Raw genomic sequence first — 27316 nt, forward strand, 5'->3', positions numbered from 1 at the left:
CTGAGCGTGTGAGGGGATGTATGTGGGTTTCCTGTAAAGTGTATTTTGAATTGTCTGAGACCACTGGTGAACGGTATGTGGGGGCTGATAGCAGTTTGAGATAGAACAGGAAATTGTCTGAAAACAAATTTTGTGTCTGGAGAGATATAATCATAAAATCCATTATGAATTGTAACAGTTCGAATTCAGTCAAAATGTGAATCGGAAGCCAAACTGTATTTCATTTGAAATGTTTATTTACAGCATCCTATAGTAAGGCATCTAGGCACCAGCATCATCACTCTCCATGATATTTTTACATGGAATAAGAGGAGTGATGATTAAATAACTTTCCCCCGGAGCCTAGAGATCGATGCTGGGGCAGAAAAGCAGCAGTTGTGCAGAAGCAGTGCAGCAGCAGCATTGGCGATGCAGAGGGAGAGATGGCAAGTATTGCAGGTAAAATAGAGCAGCAGATTTAGGAGAATTTATTGGTTGGTGGTATGAGGGGGTAAGGCACGTCACATGTGTGTATCATTGTACCTCGAGTTGACTGCCTCAACTAGCTCACAGGCTATGCACTCCATAACAACAGGTGGTTTTTTGTATAGAGTCCAATGTGCACATCTGATCAAGTTTAAGTTGTAGTTTAAATTGTGGAAGAAAATAAAACAGACATCCATTATGTTAAGAAGAAAATAATAAAGCAAAACATTTATTCAGTATACAATATGCTTTTTCACCAAATTCATTTAAATACACTTTGGTGTGGTCCATGCCACTAACAGTGTCAACAGTTCTAAATAGTTAAGTGGATTATGCATTTATTGTTACTGTCGTTATTATCGTCTGCTATAGGCTCTGTCATTAAATACATCATATTTATTTCAAGTTCAAGTATTTGATAATGTCACATAAGATGTAAATTAATGGCATTTTTATTGTCTTCATTTCATTTGAAAAGATTGGGACTTCTTTTGAAGAGAAATGTGTTGTAGTAATTATGATGTAAAGGTCCAGCTGTTTTAATTTTGTTCTTGTTCTGGCTGTTCGGGTCACCCGGGGAGAAAAAGAATTAAAATATTTTTCTTTTGTTAGAAGCTTTCCTGTTGTCAGTGGTTTGTGCTTGTGTCTTTTATTAAGTTTATTTAAATTCTTCAACTTGTACATTGTACTTTGGGCAGTAGTCGCATGAGAGGATGTTTGTCACTGTGAGTTTCCTGCGATACTAACTGAATACAAGGTGTGACCTACACGATGTGGTTGAGGTCGGCTTGTCTCTCATTCAGTGTTGTCATGCTATTCTAGGAAACCGTGTGGTAGCCCATCCTTAAATAACTTGCATGATTCAAACAGAAGCCATTGTGGCTTTTATCCTTTTAGCAAAATATATTTTATTCTCTTGAGAAGAATGAGCCCTAACTTCACTAATATTTGCAGTTATATCAGACTTTACTGGAGGAGGATTGGGAATGATGGGTAACTTGAGATAAAAACAGGAAATTGCCTGAAAACAGCAATACTTGTTTGCTACACACGAGCAGCCATATTGGACATTATGAAATGTTACGGATCGATTTCAATCAAAATAGTAAATCTGAAGCTGAATTGTAATCAACACCAACAAACAAGATTTCTGTCTCAAGGTTTTCCTTTATTTTTATATTTTTAAAGTGGTTTCAGGACATTTTAAATATAGTTTAGCTTCAACTTCTAAAGACATAACTGCTTTGCTCCTTCAAAAAAATTACTTTATGCATACAGCTTTTTATACACATCAGTTATAGATAATGCTGACTGTAGCTCGGCTTTAAATGGGAACGATAAGTGGCATAATGGTCTCTACTTAACCTGGAAAAATAGAATACAATTTTGGTTTGTTTGTGATCTTGTTTAGTAGCTGCTTGCAAGTCTTTACATCCTAGAGGTGTTGATGGCAGAATAGGAGCTGAAGTCAGAACTCTGGGTTGCCGTCCTCTTTGGTCTCTTTGATTCGGGACGTATTTCCAGTGCAGCATAACACACATCTTCATCCTTAAATGTGACATTTGTTGTTTAGAATAATGATCATGTTCTGATTTGTTGTCATGATAAATGATATCTTACTGTTACACTTACCTGATTTAGTCTTGTTTGAGCTGTTTGCTGATCAGTTTGAGGTTCTTTAGCTGCGGAAATCAATACGTCATCATTACAGCATGGCACAAACTCAAACTGTACATTAAGGGAATACATTTATTATCACTGATAAGTCTGACATTACAAGTTACACTTTAGAAGTCATGTAAACATTAGTTACCTTCTTTTTTACAGAGGCGGTACACCAGGAGAGAAGAGAGGAGAGAGGACAGAGCAGCAACAGCTGGACACAGAGAGAACAGCAGCATCCAGCACACTCTACACTCTCCCGTTGACTTACTTTCCTGGGGATGAAGCTCACTGGAGTCTTAAACAAAAAAGAAGTCAGTTGATTTGCTTGATTAAAACAATGAATACAACATTTTAGTTGTTTTAACAAACTCGACACAAGTCAGTTAAACTCATTGAAAGCCTGGATCTAAGAACCATAACATTTTCTAAACTAAAATCACTGTTTTATTTAAATTAAATTCATTAGAATTCAAGTTTTCATTGAACAGAAAATATATATTTTGTATTTGAATTGCAGAGTCTCATTTTAAAGAAATAGCCATTCTTATTTGACTAATGTGTCTGGTTTATCAGATTTTCAGCTTATTCCAGAAAATGCAATGTCCAATCTTTCATTTAGCCTGTCTATCTTATTTGAAATGTAGAATCATCCCAAAGCTTACCATGCAAAGACGAAATACATATGGATAAAATGTGTGGCCAAGGTAAGAAGAAAATAATGATTTGAATCTTTTGTAACACTATTTCAGTACTGTATCATAATTATTAAGTCAATAGATTACATTCACTGCAGTCGGACATAGGTCTTGCAGGCACAAAACAAGAACAGCATACTTACTGACATGGATCCTTGTGGAGATGTTGCCATGTGTGTAAATATGTGCGGAAGTAATTTGTTTGTTTTTCTCCACCTTCGACTGATCAGTTCCACAGTAGTAGAGCCCTTCATCGGTCTCAGTGATGTTAATGATCAGCAGGTCATAGGTATTAGAGGAAGAGTTTCTCACAAAGTGGAAACGAGGGACAGGATTCATTGTTGGTTGATCCTTAATGTTTTCCTGCCATGCATTTGTATGAAGGACGAGAGAAGGCTGGTTCTCATGAGAGAAGTTCCTGTACCACACAATGTATACTCCGGATGATAACTTGCAGTCACAGTAGAGAGTGATGTTGTCTGCTGGTCGGACTGTCATCTCCAACTCTGATCCAGAGGTCCAATGACTGAAGGATACAACTCCTGGTAAACAAACACAAAGTGCTCAGTGTGAAAAGTGTTTCGAGTTACAGCAGTAAACTTTCAGGGTCCTACCAAAAAAACAAGAATGCAAATGTTGAGGTAAATTAATTTTGGAATGGATTTAAAAAATTGGATCAAAAGAATTACCTAAGAGAACATAAATGAAAATGTGCGGCCCGTCCATGTGTGATGATGACCAAGAGGTAAAGACAGCAAACAGGTTTTTCTCACAGATATCACGTCCTGCGCAGAATTTTCCATTAAAGGAAGTAAAGGTAGCGATTGGTAGGTTCAAGTGGAAACATTTTTTCTGTTCTTGTTTTCTATTGGTCAAAATATATGTGGTATTCTTGGCTTTGATGTGATCTCTACAGTACATGAGATATAGGGCTACAATAAGATAAACTCTAGCGTCTTACAAAAACATGCAGTAGTGCCTCAAATGAAATCAATGCTTGGCTTTACAGTGCACAGTAGCTAAAGCAAAAGCAAAAGCAAATACATTGTATGGCTATTCAAAAATCTTTCACAAAAGCATTTACTGATTTTGTAATTGCTAATCAAACTCAACCTCAACCACATCCTCTTCTTTTAAGACTTTATTTAGAAGAAAATAAGTATCATCCAAAGAAGAGAGGCTCTTCAAAATAATTCACAAACATTTTTATATTTTATGTAAACTATAGTTCTCTTCTCTTGCCCTCATCTGTCAATATAAGTGTATTTCAGTCAGACAACTCACGTGTTTCTTTAACATGTTTATTAGAAGTAGCATATAATTGAGTTTGGCGTCTAGGCTCGGGCCTCATCACTCCACTGGTATACATAGCACGATGAGTGATGATTAAATAACTAACCCCCCGAGCCTACAGGTGGAAGCTGGGGGGGTGGTGGGGCAGGCAAGCAGCAGCGACGTGGAAGTAGCTGCAGCAAAGCAGCAGCAAGCAATGCATAGAGAGATATCTGGCAGGTTAAATAGAGCGGCATATTAAGGAGACTCTGCTTGGTTGGTTGTAGAGTGGCAAGGGGCGTTATGTATGAATGCAGCATGAGTGCTCGAGTTGACTGCATGAACTAGCTTGCAGGCTTCGCCCCATTGCTGAAGCCCTCATCAGGAGTCCACTCTTCACTAAATCCAAATCTTCAGCATCTATAATCCCATCATCATCATCATACATCATCATCATCACAACCAGTGTCTAGGGGGGGCCAGTTTTACATATGGAGACATTTTCTAGACATCAGTAAACTTTTTTTTTTTTTTTTCGCTAGTCAATTAAACATGGATCTTCAGAAATAATTCAATATTGATTTTACCTCCAATAATACTAATTTAACAACAACATGTAACACTACATTTTTTGTAATACCAAATACATTGTTCCATTTGAGATCTGCAATGACAATCTGTGGCTGGAGGCTTTACCTCAATTCACTCGATTGGACTATTTTGTTTACTTTCGCAACATACTGTAGTAACATCACTATGTAATACTCACGCTTCTATTGCCTAGCGCTCCAACACATTGGATGTGTAACGGCCCGTCCACACAGCAGAGTTAAAAAATCTTCCAACGCTTCTGCCCATTCACTTTGAATGGAGTGACGTCATGTTGCCTCACTTTTCGCCGAGCTGCATTGTGGTAAGCAAAGCGAAGATTTCCAGGATTTTCAGGATTCAAAAGTTGAGCAATGTTCAACTTTTGAAGCTGAGGTGGAAGCGTCAGCCAATCAAATCCCGTTTATGCAAATCTGACAGTACAAGCGCTAGCCAATCAAACCGCTTGCAAGCTGGGAGTGACATACCGCAGTTCATTTTCTATTTTCCTAAAAATGGAGGAGAAATTAGTTATTGCGGTAGCAAATCACCCGGTTCTTTATGACCAGTCCCTATTAACTTACCGGGATACAAACCGGAGGAACAAGGCATGGAGGGAGGTGGCAGAGACAGTGGGTGAAACTGGTAGGTTTTCGCCTGTTTGGGGATTTTATATCCAGTTTACTTAGTTTTAACATTGCTATTGCTTTGTATGTCGGGGGCGGGAGATTCATGTGATTGGTTGTTGGTCGCGTTAAGTGCAAAAAATCCCCAAGCTTCAGATACGCCCACCTCGTTTATTTTTTTAACGCGGCTGTGTGGACGTACCGTAACGCAGCGTCCACACGGCATCGTGCGTTGAAGCTTGCCGCTGGGCTTGTCTGAAACTTAATCAACAACCAATCAGATGAATCTCCCGCCCCGGACACACAAGCACGCAATTTGATTGGCTAGAGCTTGTACTGGCATATGATTTGATTGGCTGACGCTTCCGTTGAAGCTTCAAAAGTTGAACTTTTCTCAACTTTTGAAGCGAGCAACTTGAGGCCATAAGCAAACGAAGCGAAGGAACCACAATGCAGTTTGAAAAAGCGTGACATCGCCCCGTTCAAAGTGAATGGGAAGAAGCGTTGAAGCTTCAACGCACGCCACCTTGTGGACGAGCCATAAGGCTAAGGGACGGGTCATTTCTAAGAGGTTGACCAATCACAACAGAGCCAGCCAGCTAACCGATCAGAGCAGACTGGGCCCTGGTTTCAGACAGAGGGTGAAAAGAGGTGCTGCAGGACAGGCAGTATGAGGAACAGAAAGAGTTTTGTCTGTGTGTGTGTGTGTGTGTGTGTGTGCGTGCGTGCGTGCGTGCGTGCGTGCGTGTGTGTGTGTGTGTGTGTGTGTGTGTGTCTCTGTCTGTGATGTGTGCTCCTGTTCGTACACCTTGTCTGTGTGTATAATACCTGAATGGATGTTTATATCCCCAATGACATACACAAGGTCAACACTATTCTGCACTAGAGCAGCTGCTAATGTAACTTTAACTGTTTTCACTCACATATTTGACAACAACAATGGAGATCAATGTGTACATCTGATCAATTGTAACTTGTAATTGTGGAAGGAAAGAAACCCACATCTATTTTTGATTTAGTCAGTACAAATATGCTTTTCACCAAATTAATGTAAATACACTTTGGTATGGTTCATGCCACAAACAGTGTCAACAGTCCTAAATAATTTGATTATATAATTATTGTTACTGTCATTGTTGTGGTAAGCTAAAGGCTCTGTCATTAAATAAATAATATTTAATAGAAAATCAAATAAAGTTTTAGCCAATTTCACATTAGATAATAATAGTAATGCTGTTTTTATTATCTTCATTTGATAGATTGGAACTTATTTTAAAGATAAATGTGTTGTTGTTATTATGATGTAACGGTCCAGCTGCTTTAGTGAATCAGTTTAAAACCAAGATGGCGTGTTGTGTCAGGTTCAGGCTGTTCAGGACAGCCCGAGTCTTCCTCATCCAGCGCTCTTTTGGTTTATCACTTCACCTCTCCACTGGAGGTCAGAAGAGTTTCACATGCAGCCGGTTTGAATAACAGATTCACCAGCCCTCTCTTTGTGTACGTTTTTTAAGTGCTACCAAATACACCAAATATGTGTCTTTGTCTCTCTGAATCCAGCAATTTATACAGTTAGTACATTTAAAGCCTTTTCAGGTTCAGTCATGCAAAAACAACAAGAACAACAACAGTAGGGGAGTGTAACGTCATTTGAGACTGTTAGGAAGTTGAGCCACCCATTGTTTCTAAGCAATCATGGAAAATATTGGTGACCACACATGTGAGCCCACATTTTTGAAAAGTTATCTTCTGTACTCGCTGCGACGAAGACAGCCCAGTGGAATAATTGATCACTGCATTTACATTTTAAAATCTTTTGCAGTTCAAAGTTATTTTTCTTGTTTAGGGATTCTTGTGTACAATTACAGACACCTTTGAATAAAACTTGGAGATTAATTATTGCATCCTTCTGACATGCTGCTCTCCCGAAGCTACCTTTCTTTAAATAGCCTCTGCCTTTCATCGACACAATGTAGGGGGGGGGGGAAACTGATAGTTCATTAAACATAATGATTATAGTCCAGGCATTGTCAATGTGGATCAACATGCTCCGCAGTAAGGGCAAAAACTGGTCACCCAGAAAAAAAAAGAATTAAAATATTTTTATTTCGTTAGAACCTTTCCTGTTGTCAGTGGTTTGTGCTTGTGTCTTTTATTAAGTATAGTTGAATTCTTCTCATCTTGTACAATTTACTTTGGGCAGTGAAACTATAGTCACATGAGGGGATGTTTCTCACTGTGAGTTTCCTGCGATACTAACTGAATACAAGGTGTAACCTACATGATGTGGTTGAGCTCGGCTTGGCTGTCATTGCTGTGTTATCATGCTATTCTGGAAACTGTGTGGTAGGCCATCCTTAAATAACTTGCCTGATTCAAACAGTAGCCATTGTGGCTTTTAAATTATGTATCCTTTTAACAAAATACATTTTATTCTCTTTAGAAGAATGAGCCCTAACTTAACAAATATTTGTACTTGTATCAGACTTTACTGGAGGAGGATTGGGAATGATGGGTAACTTGAGACAAAAACAGGAAATTGCCTTAAAACAGCAATACTTGTTTGTTACACGAGCAGTCATGTTGGACGTTATGAAATGTTACTGATCGATTTCAATCAAAATAGTGAATCTGAAGCTGAATTGTAATCAACACCAACAAACAAGATTTCTGTCTCAAGGTTTTTCTTTATTTTTATGTTTTTTTAAGTGGTTTCAGGAAATTAGAAAATGAGTTTAGCATCAACTTCTAAAGACATAACTGCTTTTCGCCTTCAAAAAAATTACTTTATGCATACAGCTTTTTATACACATCAGCCATAGATAATGCTGACTGTAGCTCGGCTTTAAATGGGAACGATAAGTGGCATAATGGTCTCTACTTATCCTGGAAAAATAGAATACAATTTTGGTTTGTTTGTGATCTTGTTTAGTAGCTGTCTTGCAAGTCTTTACATCCTAGAGGTGTTGATGGCAGAATAGGAGCTGAAGTCAGAACTCTGGGTTGTCGTCCTCTTTGGTCTCTTTGATGCCGGACGTATTTCCAGTGCAGCATAACACACATCTTCATCCTGAAATGGGACATTTGTTGTTTAGAATAATGATCATGTTCTGATTTGTTGTCATGATAAATTATATCTTACTGTTACACTTACCTGATTTAGTCTTGTTTGAGCTGTTTGCTGATCAGTTTGAGGTTCTTTAGCTGCGGAAATCAATATGTCATCATTACAGCATGACACAAACTCAAACTGTAAATTAAGGGAATACATTTATTATCACTGATAAGTCTGACATTACAAGTTACACTTTAGAAGTAATGTAAACATTAGTTACCTTCTTTTTTACAGAGGCGGTACACCAGGAGAGAAGAGAGGAGAGAGGACAGAGCAGCAACAGCTGGACACAGAGAGAACAGCAGCATCCAGCACACTGTACACTCTCCCGTTGACTTACTTTCCTGGGGATGAAGCTCACTGGAGTCTTAAACAAAAAGAAGTCAGTTGATTTGCTTGATTAAAACAATGAATACAACATTTTAGTTGTTTTAATAAACTCGACACAAGTCAGTTAAACTCATTGAAAGCCTGGATCTAAGAACCATAACATTTTCTAAACTAAAATCACTGTTTTATTTAAATTAAATTCATTAGAATTCAAGTTTTCATTGAACAGAAAGATATATTTTGTATTTGAATTGCAGTCGCATTTTAAAGAAATAGCCATTCTTATTTGACTAATGTGTCTGATTCATCAGATTTTCAGCTTATTCCAGAAAAATGCAATGTCCAATCTTTCATTTAGCCCGTCTATCTTATTTGAAATGTAGAATCATCCCAAAGCTTACCATGCAAAGACGAAATACATATGGATAAAATGTGTGGCCAAAGTAAGAAGAAAATAATGATTTACATTTTTTGTAACACTATTTCAGTACTGTATCATAATTATTAAGTCAATTGATTACATTCACTGCAGTCGGACATAGGTCTTGCAGGCACAAAACAAGAACAGCATACTTACTGACATGGATCCTTGTGGAGATGTTGCCATGTGTGTAAATATGTGCGGAAGTAATTTGTTCGTTTTTCTCCACCTTCGACTGATCAGTTCCACAGTAGTAGAGCCCTTCATCGGTCTCAGTGATGTTAATGATCAGCAGGTCATAGGTATTAGAGGAAGAGTTTCTTACAAAGTGGAAACGAGGGACAGGATTCATTGTTGGTTGATCCTTAATGTTTCCCTGCCATGCATTTACATGAAGGACAAGAGAAGGCTGGTTCTCATGAGAGCAGTTCCTGTACCACACAATGTATACTCCGGATGATAACTTGCAGTCACAGTAGAGAGTGATGTTGTCTCCTGGTCCGACTGTCATCTCCAACTCGGATCCAGAGGTCCAATGACTGAAGGATACAACTCCTGGAAAACAAACACAAAGTGCTCAGTGTGAAAAGTGTTTTGAGTTACAGCAGTAAACTTTCAGGGTCCTACCAAAAAAACAAGAATGCAAATGTTGAGGTAAATAAATTTTCGAATGGAAATATAAAAATTGGATCAAAAGAATTACCTAAGAAAACATAAATGAAAATGTGCGGCCCATCCATGTGTGATGATGACCAAGAGGTAAAGACAGCAAACAGGTTTTTCTCACAGATATCACGTCCTGCGCAGAATTTTCCGTTAAAGGAAGTAAAGGTAGCGATTGGTAGGTTCAAGTGGAAACATTTTTTCTGTTCTTGTTTTCTATTGGTCAAAATATATGTGGTATTCTTGGCTTTGATGTAATCTCTACAGTACATGAGATACAGGGCTATAATAAGATAAACCCTAGCGTCTTACAAAAACATGCAGTAGTGCCTCAAATGAAATCAATGCTTGGCTTTACAGTGCACAGTAGCTAAAGCAAAACCAAAAGCAAATACATTGTATGGTTATTCAAAAATCTTTCATAAAAGCATTTACTGATTTTGTAATTGCTAATCAAACTCAACCACATCCTCTTCTTTTAAGACTTTATTTACAAGAAAATAAGTATCATGTAAGGAATGCTCTTCCAAAGAAGAGAGGCTCTTCGAAATAATTCACAAACATTTTTATATTTTATGTAAACTATAGTTCTCTTCTCTTGCCCTCATCTGTCAATATAAGTGTATTTCAGTCAGACAACTCACGTGTTTATTTAAAATGTTTATTAGAAGTAGCATATAGTTGAGTTTGGCGTCTAGGCTCGGACCTCATCACTCCACTGGTATACATAGCACGATGAGTGATGATTAAATAACTAACCCCCGAGCCTACAGGTGGAAGCTGGGGGGGTGTTGGGGCAGGCAAGCAGCAGCGACGTGGAAGTAGCTGCAGCAGCAAAGCAGCAGCAAGCAATGCATAGAGAGATATCTGGCAGGTTAAATAGAGCGGCATATTAAGGAGACTCTGCTTGGTTGGCAAGGGGCGTTATGTATGAATGCAGCATGAGTGCTCGAGTTGACTGCCTGAACTAGCTTGCAGGCTTCGCCCCATTGCTGAAGCCCTCATCAGGAGTCCACTCTTCACTAAATCCAAATCTTCAGCATCTATAATCCCATCATCATCATCATCATACCTCATCATCACAACCATTATCTAGGGGGAGCCAGTTTTACATACGGAAACATTTTCTAGACATCAGTAAACATATTTTTTCTTTTTCGCTAATCAATTATATTAAACATGGATCTTCAGAAATAATTCAATATTGATTTTACCTCCAATAATACTAATTTAACAACAACATGTAACACTACATTTTTTGTAATACCAAATACATTGTTCCATTTGAGATCTGCAATGACAATCTGTGGCTGGAGGCTATACCTCAATTCACTCGATTGGACTATTTTGTTTACTTTCGCAACATACTGTAGTAACATCACTATGTAATACTCACGCTTCTATTGCCTAGCGCTCCAACACATTGGATGTGTAACGGCCCGTCCACACAGCAGAGTTAAAAAATCTTCCAACGCTTCTGCCCATTCACTTTGAATGGAGTGACGTCATGTTGCCTCACTTTTCGCCGAGCTGCATTGTGGTAAGCAAAGCGAAGATTTCCAGGATTTTCAGGATTCAAAAGTTGAGCAATGTTCAACTTTTGAAGCTGAGGTGGAAGCGTCAGCCAATCAAATCCCGTTTATGCAAATCTGACAGTACAAGCGCTAGCCAATCAAACCGCTTGCAAGCTGGGAGTGACATACCGCAGTTCATTTTCTATTTTCCTAAAAATGGAGGAGAAATTAGTTATTGCGGTAGCAAATCACCCGGTTCTTTATGACCAGTCCCTATTAACTTACCGGGATACAAACCGGAGGAACAAGGCATGGAGGGAGGTGGCAGAGACAGTGGGTGAAACTGGTAGGTTTTCGCCTGTTTGGGGATTTTATATCCAGTTTACTTAGTTTTAACATTGCTATTGCTTTGTATGTCGGGGGCGGGAGATTCATGTGATTGGTTGTTGGTCGCGTTAAGTGCAAAAAATCCCCAAGCTTCAGATACGCCCACCTCGTTTATTTTTTTAACGCGGCTGTGTGGACGTACCGTAACGCAGCGTCCACACGGCATCGTGCGTTGAAGCTTGCCGCTGGGCTTGTCTGAAACTTAATCAACAACCAATCAGATGAATCTCCCGCCCCGGACACACAAGCACGCAATTTGATTGGCTAGAGCTTGTACTGGCATATGATTTGATTGGCTGACGCTTCCGTTGAAGCTTCAAAAGTTGAACTTTTCTCAACTTTTGAAGCGAGCAACTTGAGGCCATAAGCAAACGAAGCGAAGGAACCACAATGCAGTTTGAAAAAGCGTGACATCGCCCCGTTCAAAGTGAATGGGAAGAAGCGTTGAAGCTTCAACGCACGCCACCTTGTGGACGAGCCATAAGGCTAAGGGACGGGTCATTTCTAAGAGGTTGACCAATCACAACAGAGCCAGCCAGCTAACCGATCAGAGCAGACTGGGCCCTGGTTTCAGACAGAGGGTGAAAAGAGGTGCTGCAGGACAGGCAGTATGAGGAACAGAAAGAGTTTTGTCTGTGTGTGTGTGTGTGTGTGTGTGTGCGTGCGTGCGTGCGTGCGTGCGTGCGTGTGTGTGTGTGTGTGTGTGTGTGTGTGTCTCTGTCTGTGATGTGTGCTCCTGTTCGTACACCTTGTCTGTGTGTATAATACCTGAATGGATGTTTATATCCCCAATGACATACACAAGGTCAACACTATTCTGCACTAGAGCAGCTGCTAATGTAACTTTAACTGTTTTCACTCACATATTTGACAACAACAATGGAGATCAATGTGTACATCTGATCAATTGTAACTTGTAATTGTGGAAGGAAAGAAACCCACATCTATTTTTGATTTAGTCAGTACAAATATGCTTTTCACCAAATTAATGTAAATACACTTTGGTATGGTTCATGCCACAAACAGTGTCAACAGTCCTAAATAATTTGATTATATAATTATTGTTACTGTCATTGTTGTGGTAAGCTAAAGGCTCTGTCATTAAATAAATAATATTTAATAGAAAATCAAATAAAGTTTTAGCCAATTTCACATTAGATAATAATAGTAATGCTGTTTTTATTATCTTCATTTGATAGATTGGAACTTATTTTAAAGATAAATGTGTTGTTGTTATTATGATGTAACGGTCCAGCTGCTTTAGTGAATCAGTTTAAAACCAAGATGGCGTGTTGTGTCAGGTTCAGGCTGTTCAGGACAGCCCGAGTCTTCCTCATCCAGCGCTCTTTTGGTTTATCACTTCACCTCTCCACTGGAGGTCAGAAGAGTTTCACATGCAGCCGGTTTGAATAACAGATTCACCAGCCCTCTCTTTGTGTACGTTTTTTAAGTGCTACCAAATACACCAAATATGTGTCTTTGTCTCTCTGAATCCAGCAATTTATACAGTTAGTACATTTAAAGCCTTTTCAGGTTCAGTCATGCAAAAACAACAAGAACAACAACAGTAGGGGAGTGTAACGTCATTTGAGACTGTTAGGAAGTTGAGCCACCCATTGTTTCTAAGCAATCATGGAAAATATTGGTGACCACACATGTGAGCCCACATTTTTGAAAAGTTATCTTCTGTACTCGCTGCGACGAAGACAGCCCAGTGGAATAATTGATCACTGCATTTACATTTTAAAATCTTTTGCAGTTCAAAGTTATTTTTCTTGTTTAGGGATTCTTGTGTACAATTACAGACACCTTTGAATAAAACTTGGAGATTAATTATTGCATCCTTCTGACATGCTGCTCTCCCGAAGCTACCTTTCTTTAAATAGCCTCTGCCTTTCATCGACACAATGTAGGGGGGGGGGGAAACTGATAGTTCATTAAACATAATGATTATAGTCCAGGCATTGTCAATGTGGATCAACATGCTCCGCAGTAAGGGCAAAAACTGGTCACCCAGAAAAAAAAAGAATTAAAATATTTTTATTTCGTTAGAACCTTTCCTGTTGTCAGTGGTTTGTGCTTGTGTCTTTTATTAAGTATAGTTGAATTCTTCTCATCTTGTACAATTTACTTTGGGCAGTGAAACTATAGTCACATGAGGGGATGTTTCTCACTGTGAGTTTCCTGCGATACTAACTGAATACAAGGTGTAACCTACATGATGTGGTTGAGCTCGGCTTGGCTGTCATTGCTGTGTTATCATGCTATTCTGGAAACTGTGTGGTAGGCCATCCTTAAATAACTTGCCTGATTCAAACAGTAGCCATTGTGGCTTTTAAATTATGTATCCTTTTAACAAAATACATTTTATTCTCTTTAGAAGAATGAGCCCTAACTTAACAAATATTTGTACTTGTATCAGACTTTACTGGAGGAGGATTGGGAATGATGGGTAACTTGAGACAAAAACAGGAAATTGCCTTAAAACAGCAATACTTGTTTGTTACACGAGCAGTCATGTTGGACGTTATGAAATGTTACTGATCGATTTCAATCAAAATAGTGAATCTGAAGCTGAATTGTAATCAACACCAACAAACAAGATTTCTGTCTCAAGGTTTTTCTTTATTTTTATGTTTTTTTAAGTGGTTTCAGGAAATTAGAAAATGAGTTTAGCATCAACTTCTAAAGACATAACTGCTTTTCGCCTTCAAAAAAATTACTTTATGCATACAGCTTTTTATACACATCAGCCATAGATAATGCTGACTGTAGCTCGGCTTTAAATGGGAACGATAAGTGGCATAATGGTCTCTACTTATCCTGGAAAAATAGAATACAATTTTGGTTTGTTTGTGATCTTGTTTAGTAGCTGTCTTGCAAGTCTTTACATCCTAGAGGTGTTGATGGCAGAATAGGAGCTGAAGTCAGAACTCTGGGTTGTCGTCCTCTTTGGTCTCTTTGATGCCGGACGTATTTCCAGTGCAGCATAACACACATCTTCATCCTGAAATGGGACATTTGTTGTTTAGAATAATGATCATGTTCTGATTTGTTGTCATGATAAATTATATCTTACTGTTACACTTACCTGATTTAGTCTTGTTTGAGCTGTTTGCTGATCAGTTTGAGGTTCTTTAGTTGCGGAAATCAATATGTCATCATTACAGCATGACACAAACTCAAACTGTAAATTAAGGGAATACATTTATTATCACTGATAAGTCTGACATTACAAGTTACACTTTAGAAGTAATGTAAACATTAGTTACCTTCTTTTTTACAGAGGCGGTACACCAGGAGAGAAGAGAGGAGAGAGGACAGAGCAGCAACAGCTGGACACAGAGAGAACAGCAGCATCCAGCACACTCTACACTCTCCCGTTGACTTACTTTCCTGGGGATGAAGCTCACTGGAGTCTTAAACAAAAAGAAGTCAGTTGATTTGCTTGATTAAAACAATGAATACAACATTTTAGTTGTTTTAATAAACTCGACACAAGTCAGTTAAACTCATTGAAAGCCTGGATCTAAGAACCATAAAATTTTCTAAACTAAAATCACTGTTTTATTTAAATTAAATTCATTAGAATTCAAGTTTTCATTGAACAGAAAGATATATTTTGTATTTGAATTGCAGTCGCATTTTAAAGAAATAGCCATTCTTATTTGACTAATGTGTCTGATTCATCAGATTTTCAGCTTATTCCAGAAAAATGCAATGTCCAATCTTTTATTTAGCCCGTCTATCTTATTTGAAATGTAGAATCATCCCAAAGCTTACCATGCAAAGACGAAATACATATGGATAAAATGTGTGGCCAAAGTAAGAAGAAAATAATGATTTACATTTTTTGTAACACTATTTCAGTACTGTATCATAATTATTAAGTCAATTGATTACATTCACTGCAGTCGGACATAGGTCTTGCAGGCACAAAACAAGAACAGCATACTTACTGACATGGATCCTTGTGGAGATGTTGCCATGTGTGTAAATATGTGCGGAAGTAATTTGTTCGTTTTTCTCCACCTTCGACTGATCAGTTCCACAGTAGTAGAGCCCTTCATCGGTCTCAGTGATGTTAATGATCAGCAGGTCATAGGTATTAGAGGAAGAGTTTCTTACAAAGTGGAAACGAGGGACAGGATTCATTGTTGGTTGATCCTTAATGTTTCCCTGCCATGCATTTACATGAAGGACAAGAGAAGGCTGGTTCTCATGAGAGCAGTTCCTGTACCACACAATGTATACTCCGGATGATAACTTGCAGTCACAGTAGAGAGTGATGTTGTCTCCTGGTCCGACTGTCATCTCCAACTCGGATCCAGAGGTCCAATGACTGAAGGATACAACTCCTGGAAAACAAACACAAAGTGCTCAGTGTGAAAAGTGTTTTGAGTTACAGCAGTAAACTTTCAGGGTCCTACCAAAAAAACAAGAATGCAAATGTTGAGGTAAATAAATTTTCGAATGGAAATATAAAAATTGGATCAAAAGAATTACCTAAGAAAACATAAATGAAAATGTGCGGCCCATCCATGTGTGATGATGACCAAGAGGTAAAGACAGCAAACAGGTTTTTCTCACAGATATCACGTCCTGCGCAGAATTTTCCGTTAAAGGAAGTAAAGGTAGCGATTGGTAGGTTCAAGTGGAAACATTTTTTCTGTTCTTGTTTTCTATTGGTCAAAATATATGTGGTATTCTTGGCTTTGATGTAATCTCTACAGTACATGAGATACAGGGCTATAATAAGATAAACCCTAGCGTCTTACAAAAACATGCAGTAGTGCCTCAAATGAAATCAATGCTTGGCTTTACAGTGCACAGTAGCTAAAGCAAAACCAAAAGCAAATACATTGTATGGCTATTCAAAAATCTTTCATAAAAGCATTTACTGATTTTGTAATTGCTAATCAAACTCAACCACATCCTCTTCTTTTAAGACTTTATTTACAAGAAAATAAGTATCATGTAAGGAATGCTCTTCCAAAGAAGAGAGGCTCTTCGAAATAATTCACAAACATTTTTATATTTTATGTAAACTATAGTTCTCTTCTCTTGCCCTCATCTGTCAATATAAGTGTATTTCAGTCAGACAACTCACGTGTTTATTTAAAATGTTTATTAGAAGTAGCATATAGTTGAGTTTGGCGTCTAGGCTCGGACCTCATCACTCCACTGGTATACATAGCACGATGAGTGATGATTAAATAACTAACCCCCGAGCCTACAGGTGGAAGCTGGGGGGGTGTTGGGGCAGGCAAGCAGCAGCGACGTGGAAGTAGCTGCAGCAGCAAAGCAGCAGCAAGCAATGCATAGAGAGATATCTGGCAGGTTAAATAGAGCGGCATATTAAGGAGACTCTGCTTGGTTGGCAAGGGGCGTTATGTATGAATGCAGCATGAGTGCTCGAGTTGACTGCCTGAACTAGCTTGCAGGCTTCGCCCCATTGCTGAAGCCCTCATCAGGAGTCCACTCTTCACTAAATCCAAATCTTCAGCATCTATAATCCCATCATCATCATCATCATACCTCATCATCACAACCATTATCTAGGGGGAGCCAGTTTTACATACGGAAACATTTTCTAGACATCAGTAAACATATTTTTTCTTTTTCGCTAATCAATTATATTAAACATGGATCTTCAGAAATAATTCAATATTGATTGTACCTTCAATAATACTAATTTAACAACAACATGTAACACTACATTTTTTGTAATACCAAATACATTGTTCCATTTGAGATCTGCAATGACAATCTGTGGCTGGAGGCTTTACCTCAATTCACTCGATTGGACTATTTTGTTTACTTTCGCAACATACTGTAGTAACATCACTATGTAATACTCATGCTTCTATTTCCTAGTGCTCCAACACATTGGACGTGTAACGGCCCGTCCACACAGCAGCGTTAAAAAATCTTCCAACGCTTCTGCCCATTCACTTTGAATGGAGTGACGTCATGTTGCCTCACTTTTCGCCGAGCTGCATTGTGGGAAGCAAAGCGAAGATTTCCAGGATTTTCAGGATTCAAAAGTTGAGCAATGTTCAACTTTTGAAGCTGAGGTGGAAGCGTCAGCCAATCAAATCCCGTTTATGCAAATCTGACAGTACAAGCGCTAGCCAATCAAACCGCTTCCAAGCTGGGAGTGACATACCGCAGTTCATTTTCTATTTTCCTAAAAATGGAGGAGAAATTAGTTATTGCGGTAGCAAATCACCCGGTTCTTTATGACCAGTCCTTATTAACTTACCGGGATACAAACCGGAGGAACCAGACATGGAGGGAGGTGGCAGAGACAGTGGGTGAAACTGGTAGGTTTTCGCCTGTTTGGGGATTTTATATCCAGTTTACTTCGTTTTAACATTGCTATTGCTTTGTATATCGGGGGCGGGAGATTCATGTGATTCACAATCATTCACAAGCACGCAATTTGATTGGCTAGAGGTTGTACTGGCATATGATTTGATTGGCTGATGGCGCTTCCGTTGAAGCTTCAAAAGTTGAACTTTTCTCAACTTTTGAAGCGAGCAAAACGAGGCCACGAGCAAAGCGAAGCGAAGGAACCACAATGCAGTTCGAAAAAGCGTGACGTCACCCCATTCAAAGTGAATAGGAAGAAGCGTTGAAGCTTCAACGCACGCCACCATGTGGCGTAAGGCTAAGGGGTGGGTCATTTCTAAGAGGTTGACCAATCACAACAGAGCCAGCCAGCTAACCAATCAGAGCAGACTGGGAGCTGGTTTCAGACAGAGGGTGAAAAGAGGTGCTGCAGGACAGGCAGTATGAGGAAAAGAAAGACGTGTGTGCGTGCGTGCGTGCGTGCGTGCGTGCGTGCGTGCGTCTCTGTCTGTGATGTGTGCTCCTGTTCGTACACCTTGTCTGTGTGTATAATACCTAAATGGATGTTTATATCCCCAATGACATACACAAGGTCCACACTATTCTGCCCTAGAGCAGCTGCTAATGTAACTTTAACTGTTTTCACTCACGTATTTAACAACAACAATGGAGATCAATGTGCACATCTGATCAATTTTAACTTGTAATTGTGGAAGGAAAAAAACCCACATCTATTTTGATTTAGTCAGTATACGTAAGCTTTTCAACAAATTAATTTAAAGGGGGCCTATCATGCTATATTTGAAACATATATTGTAGGGCCATACCTCTATAAAACATGTTTGTGAAGTTTTTTGCTCAAAATACTAAACAGATCATGCATTTTATCCATGTCTCATACCCTTCTATTCCAGCCCTGTCTTCGAAAAGGCTGATTCTTTGAAGTAGCTTTAATGCAAATGAGCTGCAGCTGGCCACGCCCCACTGCGGAAGTATTTGGTACTCTTTGCCTCTCTGGCACGGCCGGCCGTCAGGAGCGTCATGTTACCATGCTTACGGTGAATACGAGAGGAGAAGAAGAAGAAACATGTTCTCCCAGACAAATGCAGCTGTCCAAGCGTATTAGAGTATGAGTATGATCCCGAATCTGACACTGAAGAAGACGAGGTTTCGGTGGAAATGCATGTCGGCTAGACGACTGAAGATATGTAGCACCGTGGGCAGGGAGGTTGCCAGGAGTTCAATGTAAAACCAGCCCACATTACGCCAATGACTTCATAGGAGCTAAATCCTGGATCTGCTCGTTTGCACCCCAGTTTTTTTAGATGTGGGTAAGGAGGAAAAGAGATAGGGTTGTATTTTCTGAAACTTTTTGAGTCTCCCTTCACACCGGGGACACATTTATGTATAAAAGACATCAAAAAGTGTATTTTGCATGATAAGTCCCCTTTAAATACACTTTGGTGTGGTTCATGCTATTAACAGTGTCATCTGTCCTAATTAATAAAATTGATTATATATTTAGTTTTTACTATCATTGTTGTGGTAAGCTAAAGGCTCTGTCATTAAATAAATAATATTTAGAAGAAAAACAAGTACATTCCAGTATGAGTGCAAGTTTTAGCCAATGTCACGTTAAATGTAAAGTAATGCTGTTTTTATTGTCTTCATTTGATTGATTGGAACTTATTTTTAAGATAAATGTGTTGTTGTTATTATGATGTAAAGGTCCAGCTGCTTCAGTGAATCAGTTTAAAACCAATATGGCGCGTTGTGTCTTTTTCAGGCTGTTCAGGACAGCCTGCAGTCTTCTTCATCCAGCAGTTTTTTGGTTTATCACTTCACATCTCCTCTAGAGTTCAGAAGAGTTTCACATGCAGCCGGTGTGGCTAACAGATTCACCAGCCCTCTCTTTGTGTACATTTTTCAAGTGCTATAAAGTAAACCACCTCCGTGTCTCTGAAATAAGTCTTTGTTTAATAATTGTCAATCCAGCAATTTATACAGTTACATCTATGGCATTTTTAGGGGAAATTATGTAAAAACAACACAACAACAGTAGGGGAGAGCGAGGAGCTTTGAGACTGTGGGGATTGTTGAGCCAACCCTTGTTTCTAGGAGGCCAAAGACAAAAGTGGTGACCACAAATGTGATCAGACAAGTTATCTACTGAAATTGCTGTGATGAAGACATCCCCGTGGAAGAGTTGTTACTGCATTTAAAAGTGACATTTGTTTTGCAGTTCAAAGTTATTTTTCATGTTGTGGGAGTCATGATTCTTGTGTACAATTTCAGACATCTTTGGACAAAACTTAGACATTAGTTATTGAATCAATCTCTCATGCTGCTCTTCTGCAGCTACCTTTCTTTAAAGAGCCTCTGCCTTTCAAAGACACAATGTGGGAGAGTTCTCTGAGAACCTGACTTAAGGGATGGACAGGTAACATAATTATTAGTCCAGGCATTGTCAATGTGGATCAATATGCTCCGTATTAAGGGCAAAAACTGATCATCCAGAAAATAAAGAGAATTCAACTTTTTTTTTTGTTACAACGTTTCCTGTTGTCAGTGGTTTGTGCTTGTGTCTTTTATTAACTATAGTTTCATTCTTCTCAACTTGTACATTGTACTTTGGGCAGTAGTCGCATGAGGGGATGTTTGTCACTGTGAGTTTCCTGCGATACTAACTGAATACAAGGTGTGACATATACGATGTGGTTGAGGTCGGCTTGGCCGTCATTGCTGTGTTGTCATGCTATTCTAGGAAACTGTGTGGTAGGCCATCCTTAAATAACTTGCCTGATTCAAACAATAGCCATTGTGGCTTTTAAATTATGTATCCTTTTAACAAAATACCTTTTTATTCTCTTTAGAAGAATGAGCCCTAACTTACCAAATATTTGGACTTGTATCAGACTTTACTGGAGGAGGATTGGGAATGATGGGGAACTTGAGACAAAAACAGGAAATTGCCTGAAAACAGCAATACTTGTTTGTTACACACGAGCAGCCATGTTGGACGTTATGAAATGTTACGGATCGATTTCAATCAAAAGAGTGAATCTGAAGCTGAATTGTAATCAACACAAACAAACAAGATTTCTGTCTCAAGGTTTTCCTTTATTTTTATATTTTTAAAGTGGTTTCAGGACATTTTAAATATAGTTTAGCATCAACTTCAAAAGACATAACTGCTTTGCTCCTTCAAAAAGGTGACTTTACGCATACAACATTTTATACACATCAGCCATAGATAATGCTGACTGTAGCTCGGCTTTAAATGGGAACGATAAGTGGCATAATGGTCTCTACTTAACCTGGAAAAATAGAATACAATTTTGGTTTGTTTGTGATCTTGTTTAGTAGCTGCTTGCAAGTCTTTACATCCTCGAAGTGTTGATGGCAGAATAGGTGCTGAAGTCAGAACTCTGGGTTATCGTCCTCTTTGGTCTCTTTGATGCCGGACGTATTTCCAATGCAGCATAACACACATCTTCATCCTTAAATGTGACATTTGTTGTTTAGCATCATAATCATGTTCTGATTTATTGTCACGATGAATTATATTTTACTGTTACACTTACCTGATTTAGTCTTGATTGAGCTGTTTGCTGATCAGTTTGAGGTTCTTTAGCTGCGGAAATCAATATGTCATCATTACAGCATGGCACAAACTCAAAATGTACATTAAGGGAATACATTTATTATCACTGATAAGTCTGACATTACAAGCTAAACTTAAAAAGCGAGATACATATTAATTACCTTCTTTCTTACAGAGGTGGTATGCCAGGAGAGAGGAGAGGAGAGAGGACAGAGCAGCAACAGCTGGACACAGAGAGAACAGCAGCATCCAGCACTCATCACAGTTTTGTGAAGTCTCCTTGTGATGCTCACTGGAGTCTAAAATATGAAGAAGTCAAACGATAAGCTTAGTTAAAAAATAATGAGACATGTTTGTTTGTTGAACAAAGCCGACAAGCCGGACTAAAACCACCAGAATCAGGGACAGTTTAATCCCACAGGAGATAACACTGTTAAACAACTGAACTGTTGAAACAACATCCATAACATTCATCTGCTACTTAGAAATTATATGTTCTATTTAACTAATATATCATATTCCAATAACTTGCATATAGACTCTTATTGCACTATTTCACTATGTCACTTTTTAAAACTATTTTCCTTTTTGTATTTACTATTTACTTGCAGTATATTTTCTGTTTATCTGTTTCATTGTGCTGCACTGTTGGAGGAGCCTGTGACCTAGGATTTTCATCGTCATAACTACACTGTAGCTATGTTCGTATGACAAAATAAAAACCTTGAACCTTGAACAAGTCAGTTAAACTCATTGAAAGCCTGGATCCAAGAACCATAACATTTTCAAAACTAAAATCACTGTTTTTATTTAACAGAAAGATATAGTTTTTAAATTAATTTTAGAGTTGCATTTTAGCCATTCTTATTTGACTAGTGTGTCTGGTGATTTGATTTTTTTTGTTACACTATTTCAGTACTGTATCATACTCATTAATCCAATTGATTACATTCACTGCAGTCGGACATAGGTCTTGCAGGCACAAAAAAAAGAATAGTATACTTACTGACATGGATCCTTGTTGAGATGTTGCCATGTGTGTACATATCTGTGAAAGTAATTGTTTTGTTTTTCTCCACCTTCAACTGTTTAGTTCCACAGTAGTAGAGCCCTTCATCGGTCTCAGTGATGTTAATGATCAGCAGGTCATAGGTATCAGAGGAAGAGTTTCTCACAAAGTGGAAACGAAGCAGAGGATTCAGAGAATAGTTTATCTCCGTAAAGTCTTTTCTCTTTTCATTTGTATGAAGGACGAGAGAAGGCTGGTTCTCATGAGAGCAGTTCCTGTACCACACGATGTATACTCCGGTTGATAAATTGCAGTCACAATAGAGAGTGATGTTGTCTCCTGGTCCGACTGTCATCTCCAACTCGGATCCAGAGGTCCAATGACTGAAGGATACAACTCCTGGAAAACAAACACAAAGTGCTCAGTGTGAAAAGTGTTTCGAGTTACAGCAGTTTCAGGGTCCTACCAAAAAAACAAGAATGCAAATGTTGAGGTAAATTAATTTTCAAATGAAAATATAAAAATGTTATCAAAATAATTACCTAAGAGAACATAAAGGAAAATGTGCAGCCCGTCCATGTGTGATGATGACCAAGAGGTAAAGACAGCAAAACAGGTTTTTCTCACAGATATCACGTCCTGCGCAGAATTTTCCGTTAAAGGAAGTAAAGGTAGAGATTGGTAGGTTTAAGTGGAAACTTTTTTTCTGTTCTTGTTTTCTATTGGTCAAAATATATGTGGTATTCTTGGCTTTGATGTAATCTCTACAGTACATGAGATATAGGGCTACAATAAGATAAACTCTAGCGTCTAACAGAGGTGTTACCAAAGAATTCAGCATAGAAAAAACATGCAGTAGTGCCTCAAATGAAATCAATGCTTGGTTTACAGTGCACAGTAGCTAAAGCAAAAGCAAATACATTGTATGGCTATTCAAAAATCTTTCATAAAAGCATTTACTGATTTTGTAATTGCTAATCAAACTCAACCTCAACCACATCCTCTTCTTTTAAGACTTTATTTAGAAGAAAAATAAGTAACATGTAAGCATGTAAACTATAGTTCTCTTCTCTTGACCTCATCTGTCATTTATAGTTTTTTGCTGAGGCCCTCATCAGAAGTCCACTCTTTACTAAATCCAAATCTTCAGCATCTTATCTTTAATCCCATCATCATCACAACCAGTCCCTTGGGGGGCCGTTTTACACACAGAGACATTTTCTAGACATCAGTAAAAATATGTGTTTCTTTGTAGCTAACCAATTATATTAAACTGGGATCTTTAGAAATAATTCAATATTGATTTTACCTCCAATAATATTAATTTCACAACAAAATAACAGTCCATCTTTTGTAGTAACAAATACATTATTCCATTTGAGATCTGCAATGACAATCTGTGGCTAGAGGCTTTACCTCCATTCACTCGATTGGACTATTTTGTTTACTTTCGCGACATACTGTAGTAACATCACTATGTAATACTCACGCTTCTATTGCCTGGCGCTCCAACACATTGGACGTGTAAGGCTAAGGGGCGGGACCTTTCTTAGAGGTTGACCAATCACAACAGACCCGGCCAGCTAACCAATCAGAGCAGACTGGGCTCTGGTTTCAGACAGAGGGAAAAGAGGTGCTGCAGCACAGGCAGTTTGAGGAAAATATACACCTTTTGAACATTAAAATACAAAATACAAATATGAATCTGAAAAATCCTTTACAGGCGAAGTTCACCTCTTTCCATCACAATAATCTAAATGAATTGACTTATTGTAAAGCCACCAACCCACTATTGCATCATTCATATTCTACTCTGATCTAGGGATCTATGTGTTGGTGGCTTTTATTCAAATACATCTGCTGACCAAACATTGAGGCCTCACAAAACCGGACAGACAGATGATACTATTGGCCCCACTCCAGATACACTCGGTCTACATATAGACAACTGGGCTTGTTGATTTACACTGCCAACATGTTGCAGATCTATCAAAATATATTTATAGACATGAAAACATATCAATATGATTTCATAGACAACTTTTATGAACCTAAAAACTGAAGCTGCAAGTGCCAGGTCCACTGTTCTGGACTTGGCAGCTTAGTTTACTGACTTGGCAGTTGACTTTTGCTTACAAATGCAATAAAGGATCAGTTCAAACTATAGGATATTTTATTTTTTTAACACAAGCTGCCCTTCCTGCCAAGAACCTGAAACCAGTTTATTAAATATTTTTACAATAAACGAGTCCCTTTCAAGGTAGTTGTATTGTGTTTGTTCAAACGGTGTATGACTGATGATATGTGTCTGTCTCTTAATGTCCACTATGTTTGTATATGTACATGTATGCGGAACTGCAGGACGGAGTCCAGAACAAATGTCCTTATGGGGACAATAAAGTATATTGTATCGTATAGTTGTAGGTGCTAATTCCTGTAAACTGTATTATAATTTATAACTCCAACTCTGCCACCGGAAAACATAAAAAGTCATTAAGATTAAGAAGAGTATCATGCAGAAAACATTGCCAAAAAAAACTGATAGCTCAACTGCAGTCCAAGGAGAGTGGTAAACAGAAATGGTGTGTGACAGAGCAGCGCCTGGAGACTTATTAAATGAGGCTGATTAAAAGCAACAAAACTGGGACTCAAAAAATAACACAACTTAATTGCAAGGCATGCTGAAAAGGTATATACACATATATATATATATATATATATATATATATATATATATATATATATGTTTGTCACTGTGAGTGGGCGCAGGTGTTAATCAGAGGATTTACAGCTTACGCTCGTCTGCAGTATCAGGGGAGGGGAGAAACCACAACTGTTTCCATCCACTCGTCAGACGTCAACAGCTTGGTCACCCAGATCGACCCATGGATATGTGCATACACTTTGTGTGTGTATGCTAGCATTATTTGTATTTTTTTTCTGCAACACAGGAAACAGTTTATTCCTGTCTCTAGGGAAGTGCAAACATTTAGACATTTGTTTGAGACGTGCTCATCATTACTGACTGAAGGAGTTTCTTCATAGATTAATTACATTTTGGACTTTTATTCGTCCAGGAAGGTCTTTTGAGACTCAATTATTCTATGGAGTCTTGGTATGAAATGGCAAGACAATCATGTTATGAGACAACAAAGATAATAAATATTGAATGCATGAAAATGTAGGGGAAAGTTTAAGTAAGGCAGACACATTCTTATGAAACTGATCATTTAAAATATAGTGTAAAGAAAGCAATTGCCCATTTCAGTGATAATAACGCTTATAAGAAGTTACAGTATGTTTGAAAATCTTTAATGTCGGTAGAGTCAATTATAATATTTTGTTGCGGTATACTAAAATAACTTGGAGCCGCCCCCACATCAAAACTCTTTTACCAGCATCTATATGCAGCCTTGGTACGGAGGAGAGCAGGGAGTCTTGTGAGCACAAGCTGAATGACATTGCTGTTGAACGTACATCGAGACACATTATGGAAGGTGATCAAGGATATCCTTATAAATGAAGGAGTAGCAGAGGTGGAAATGTCTATGAATTTTCATAGGAGATGGTCAGCACATGTACAACACTGTGAAATGTAAAGTACAGCACAGGATTAATTACACTTTATTTAACAGTCTTTAATAATCTATGGACAGGAGCTGCATTATTTGTCTTTGTTCTTTATGTGTGTGTGTGTGTGTGTGTGTGTGTGTGTGTGTGTGTGTGTGTGTGTGTGTGTGTGTGTGTGTGTGTGTGTGTGTGTGTGTGTGTGTGTGTGTGTGTGTGTGTGCGTGCGTGCGCGTGTGTGTGTGTGTGTGTGTGTGTGTGTGTGTGTGTGTGTGTGTGTGTGTGTGTGCGTGCGTGCGTGCGTGTGTGTGTGTGTGTGTGTGTGTGTGCGTGCGTGTGTGTGTGTGTGTGTGTGTGTGTGTGTGTGTGTGTGTGTGTGTGTGTGTGTGTGTGTGTGTGTGTGTTTATGTGTGTGATGTGTGCATCTGTTAGTACATCTCGTATGTGTGTATAATACCTGAATGGATGTTTATATCCCCAATGACATACACAAGGTCAGCACTATTCTGCACTACAGCAGCTGCTAATGTAACTTTAACTGTTTTCAAGCATGCGTGTCCTTTCAGAGTCACTAGATGGCAGTGTGGCTGTTTATTGAGACCATTAGAGACAAACTACCCGTTTAGTACATCATTGATGTAGAATTACTGTGCTCTTCTCCAGTTAGCACTGTACAGGGTGGTATGCAGTTCTTGGTGTATTGTATTTATATTTGAGTGACAATTTGGTTTGGGAAAGGAGTAAAATAATATTTGAAGAGGGTACTAAAATAACACTAAGTAATTTTAACTGCGTTATTGCAGAAAATGATAGGCTTGAGGAGGCCTTTTTTATATTTTGCTTTGTGATTACACGTAACCTAATGCACTACCTATGTCTCTCATGTCTTCTGAAGGCACTATTAATTCAGACAGTGTTAATTATAATACTATTATAATATTATAGTACTATAATACTAAGTACTTGGCACCTATTAAACTATGCTATACTGAAAACCAATTATCCTATTATATGTGATAAAGAGAAATAATGTAATGACGGAAA

The 27316-nt window shown here is 38.5% G+C and overlaps 3 protein-coding genes across 5 annotated transcripts in view; all 3 read right to left on the reverse strand.

Annotated features, from left to right (window-relative positions):
* LOC307015394 (uncharacterized protein) overlaps positions 1 to 23335 on the reverse strand; it is a 39634-nt gene extending 16299 nt beyond the window's left edge. The window contains exons 1-5 of one of the 3 annotated variants that reach the window (XM_079643955.1): positions 23248 to 23335; positions 22703 to 23104; positions 21858 to 21995; positions 21677 to 21726; positions 14343 to 14745 (exon numbers count right to left, since the gene is read on the reverse strand). In XM_079643955.1, the coding sequence (XP_079500081.1) occupies positions 14626 to 14745; positions 21677 to 21726; positions 21858 to 21995; positions 22703 to 23104; positions 23248 to 23284 (747 nt within the window). In that variant the 5' untranslated portion in view covers positions 23285 to 23335 and the 3' untranslated portion in view covers positions 14343 to 14625. Of the gene's footprint in view, positions 1 to 14342; positions 14746 to 21014; positions 21593 to 21676; positions 21727 to 21857; positions 21996 to 22702; positions 23105 to 23247 lie in introns of those variants that run through there. The other 2 variants (XM_079643954.1, XM_079643956.1) reach the window with 2 other exon arrangements.
* Positions 483 to 3646, reverse strand: LOC307012948 (uncharacterized protein). Its single transcript, XM_079640154.1, has 5 exons — positions 3515 to 3646; positions 2969 to 3367; positions 2279 to 2425; positions 2098 to 2147; positions 483 to 2013 (listed from the first exon to the last, which is right to left on the reverse strand). The coding sequence occupies exons 1-5, from the start codon at positions 3549 to 3551 to the stop codon at positions 1894 to 1896; spliced, it is 753 nt and encodes a 250-aa protein (XP_079496280.1). The 5' UTR covers positions 3552 to 3646; the 3' UTR covers positions 483 to 1893.
* LOC307015671 (uncharacterized protein) lies at positions 7976 to 9980 on the reverse strand. The gene is made up of 5 exons (XM_079644448.1): positions 9878 to 9980; positions 9331 to 9729; positions 8644 to 8790; positions 8463 to 8512; positions 7976 to 8378 (listed from the first exon to the last, which is right to left on the reverse strand). Exons 1-5 carry the CDS (start codon positions 9912 to 9914, stop codon positions 8259 to 8261), a joined length of 753 nt encoding a protein of 250 aa, XP_079500574.1. The 5' UTR covers positions 9915 to 9980; the 3' UTR covers positions 7976 to 8258.
* Positions 23336 to 27316: the final 3981 nt, after the last annotated feature.

This window comes from Notothenia rossii (genome assembly GCF_949606895.1).
Source record: "Notothenia rossii genome assembly, chromosome: 1".
NCBI classification, from domain to species: domain Eukaryota; kingdom Metazoa; phylum Chordata; class Actinopteri; order Perciformes; family Nototheniidae; genus Notothenia; species Notothenia rossii.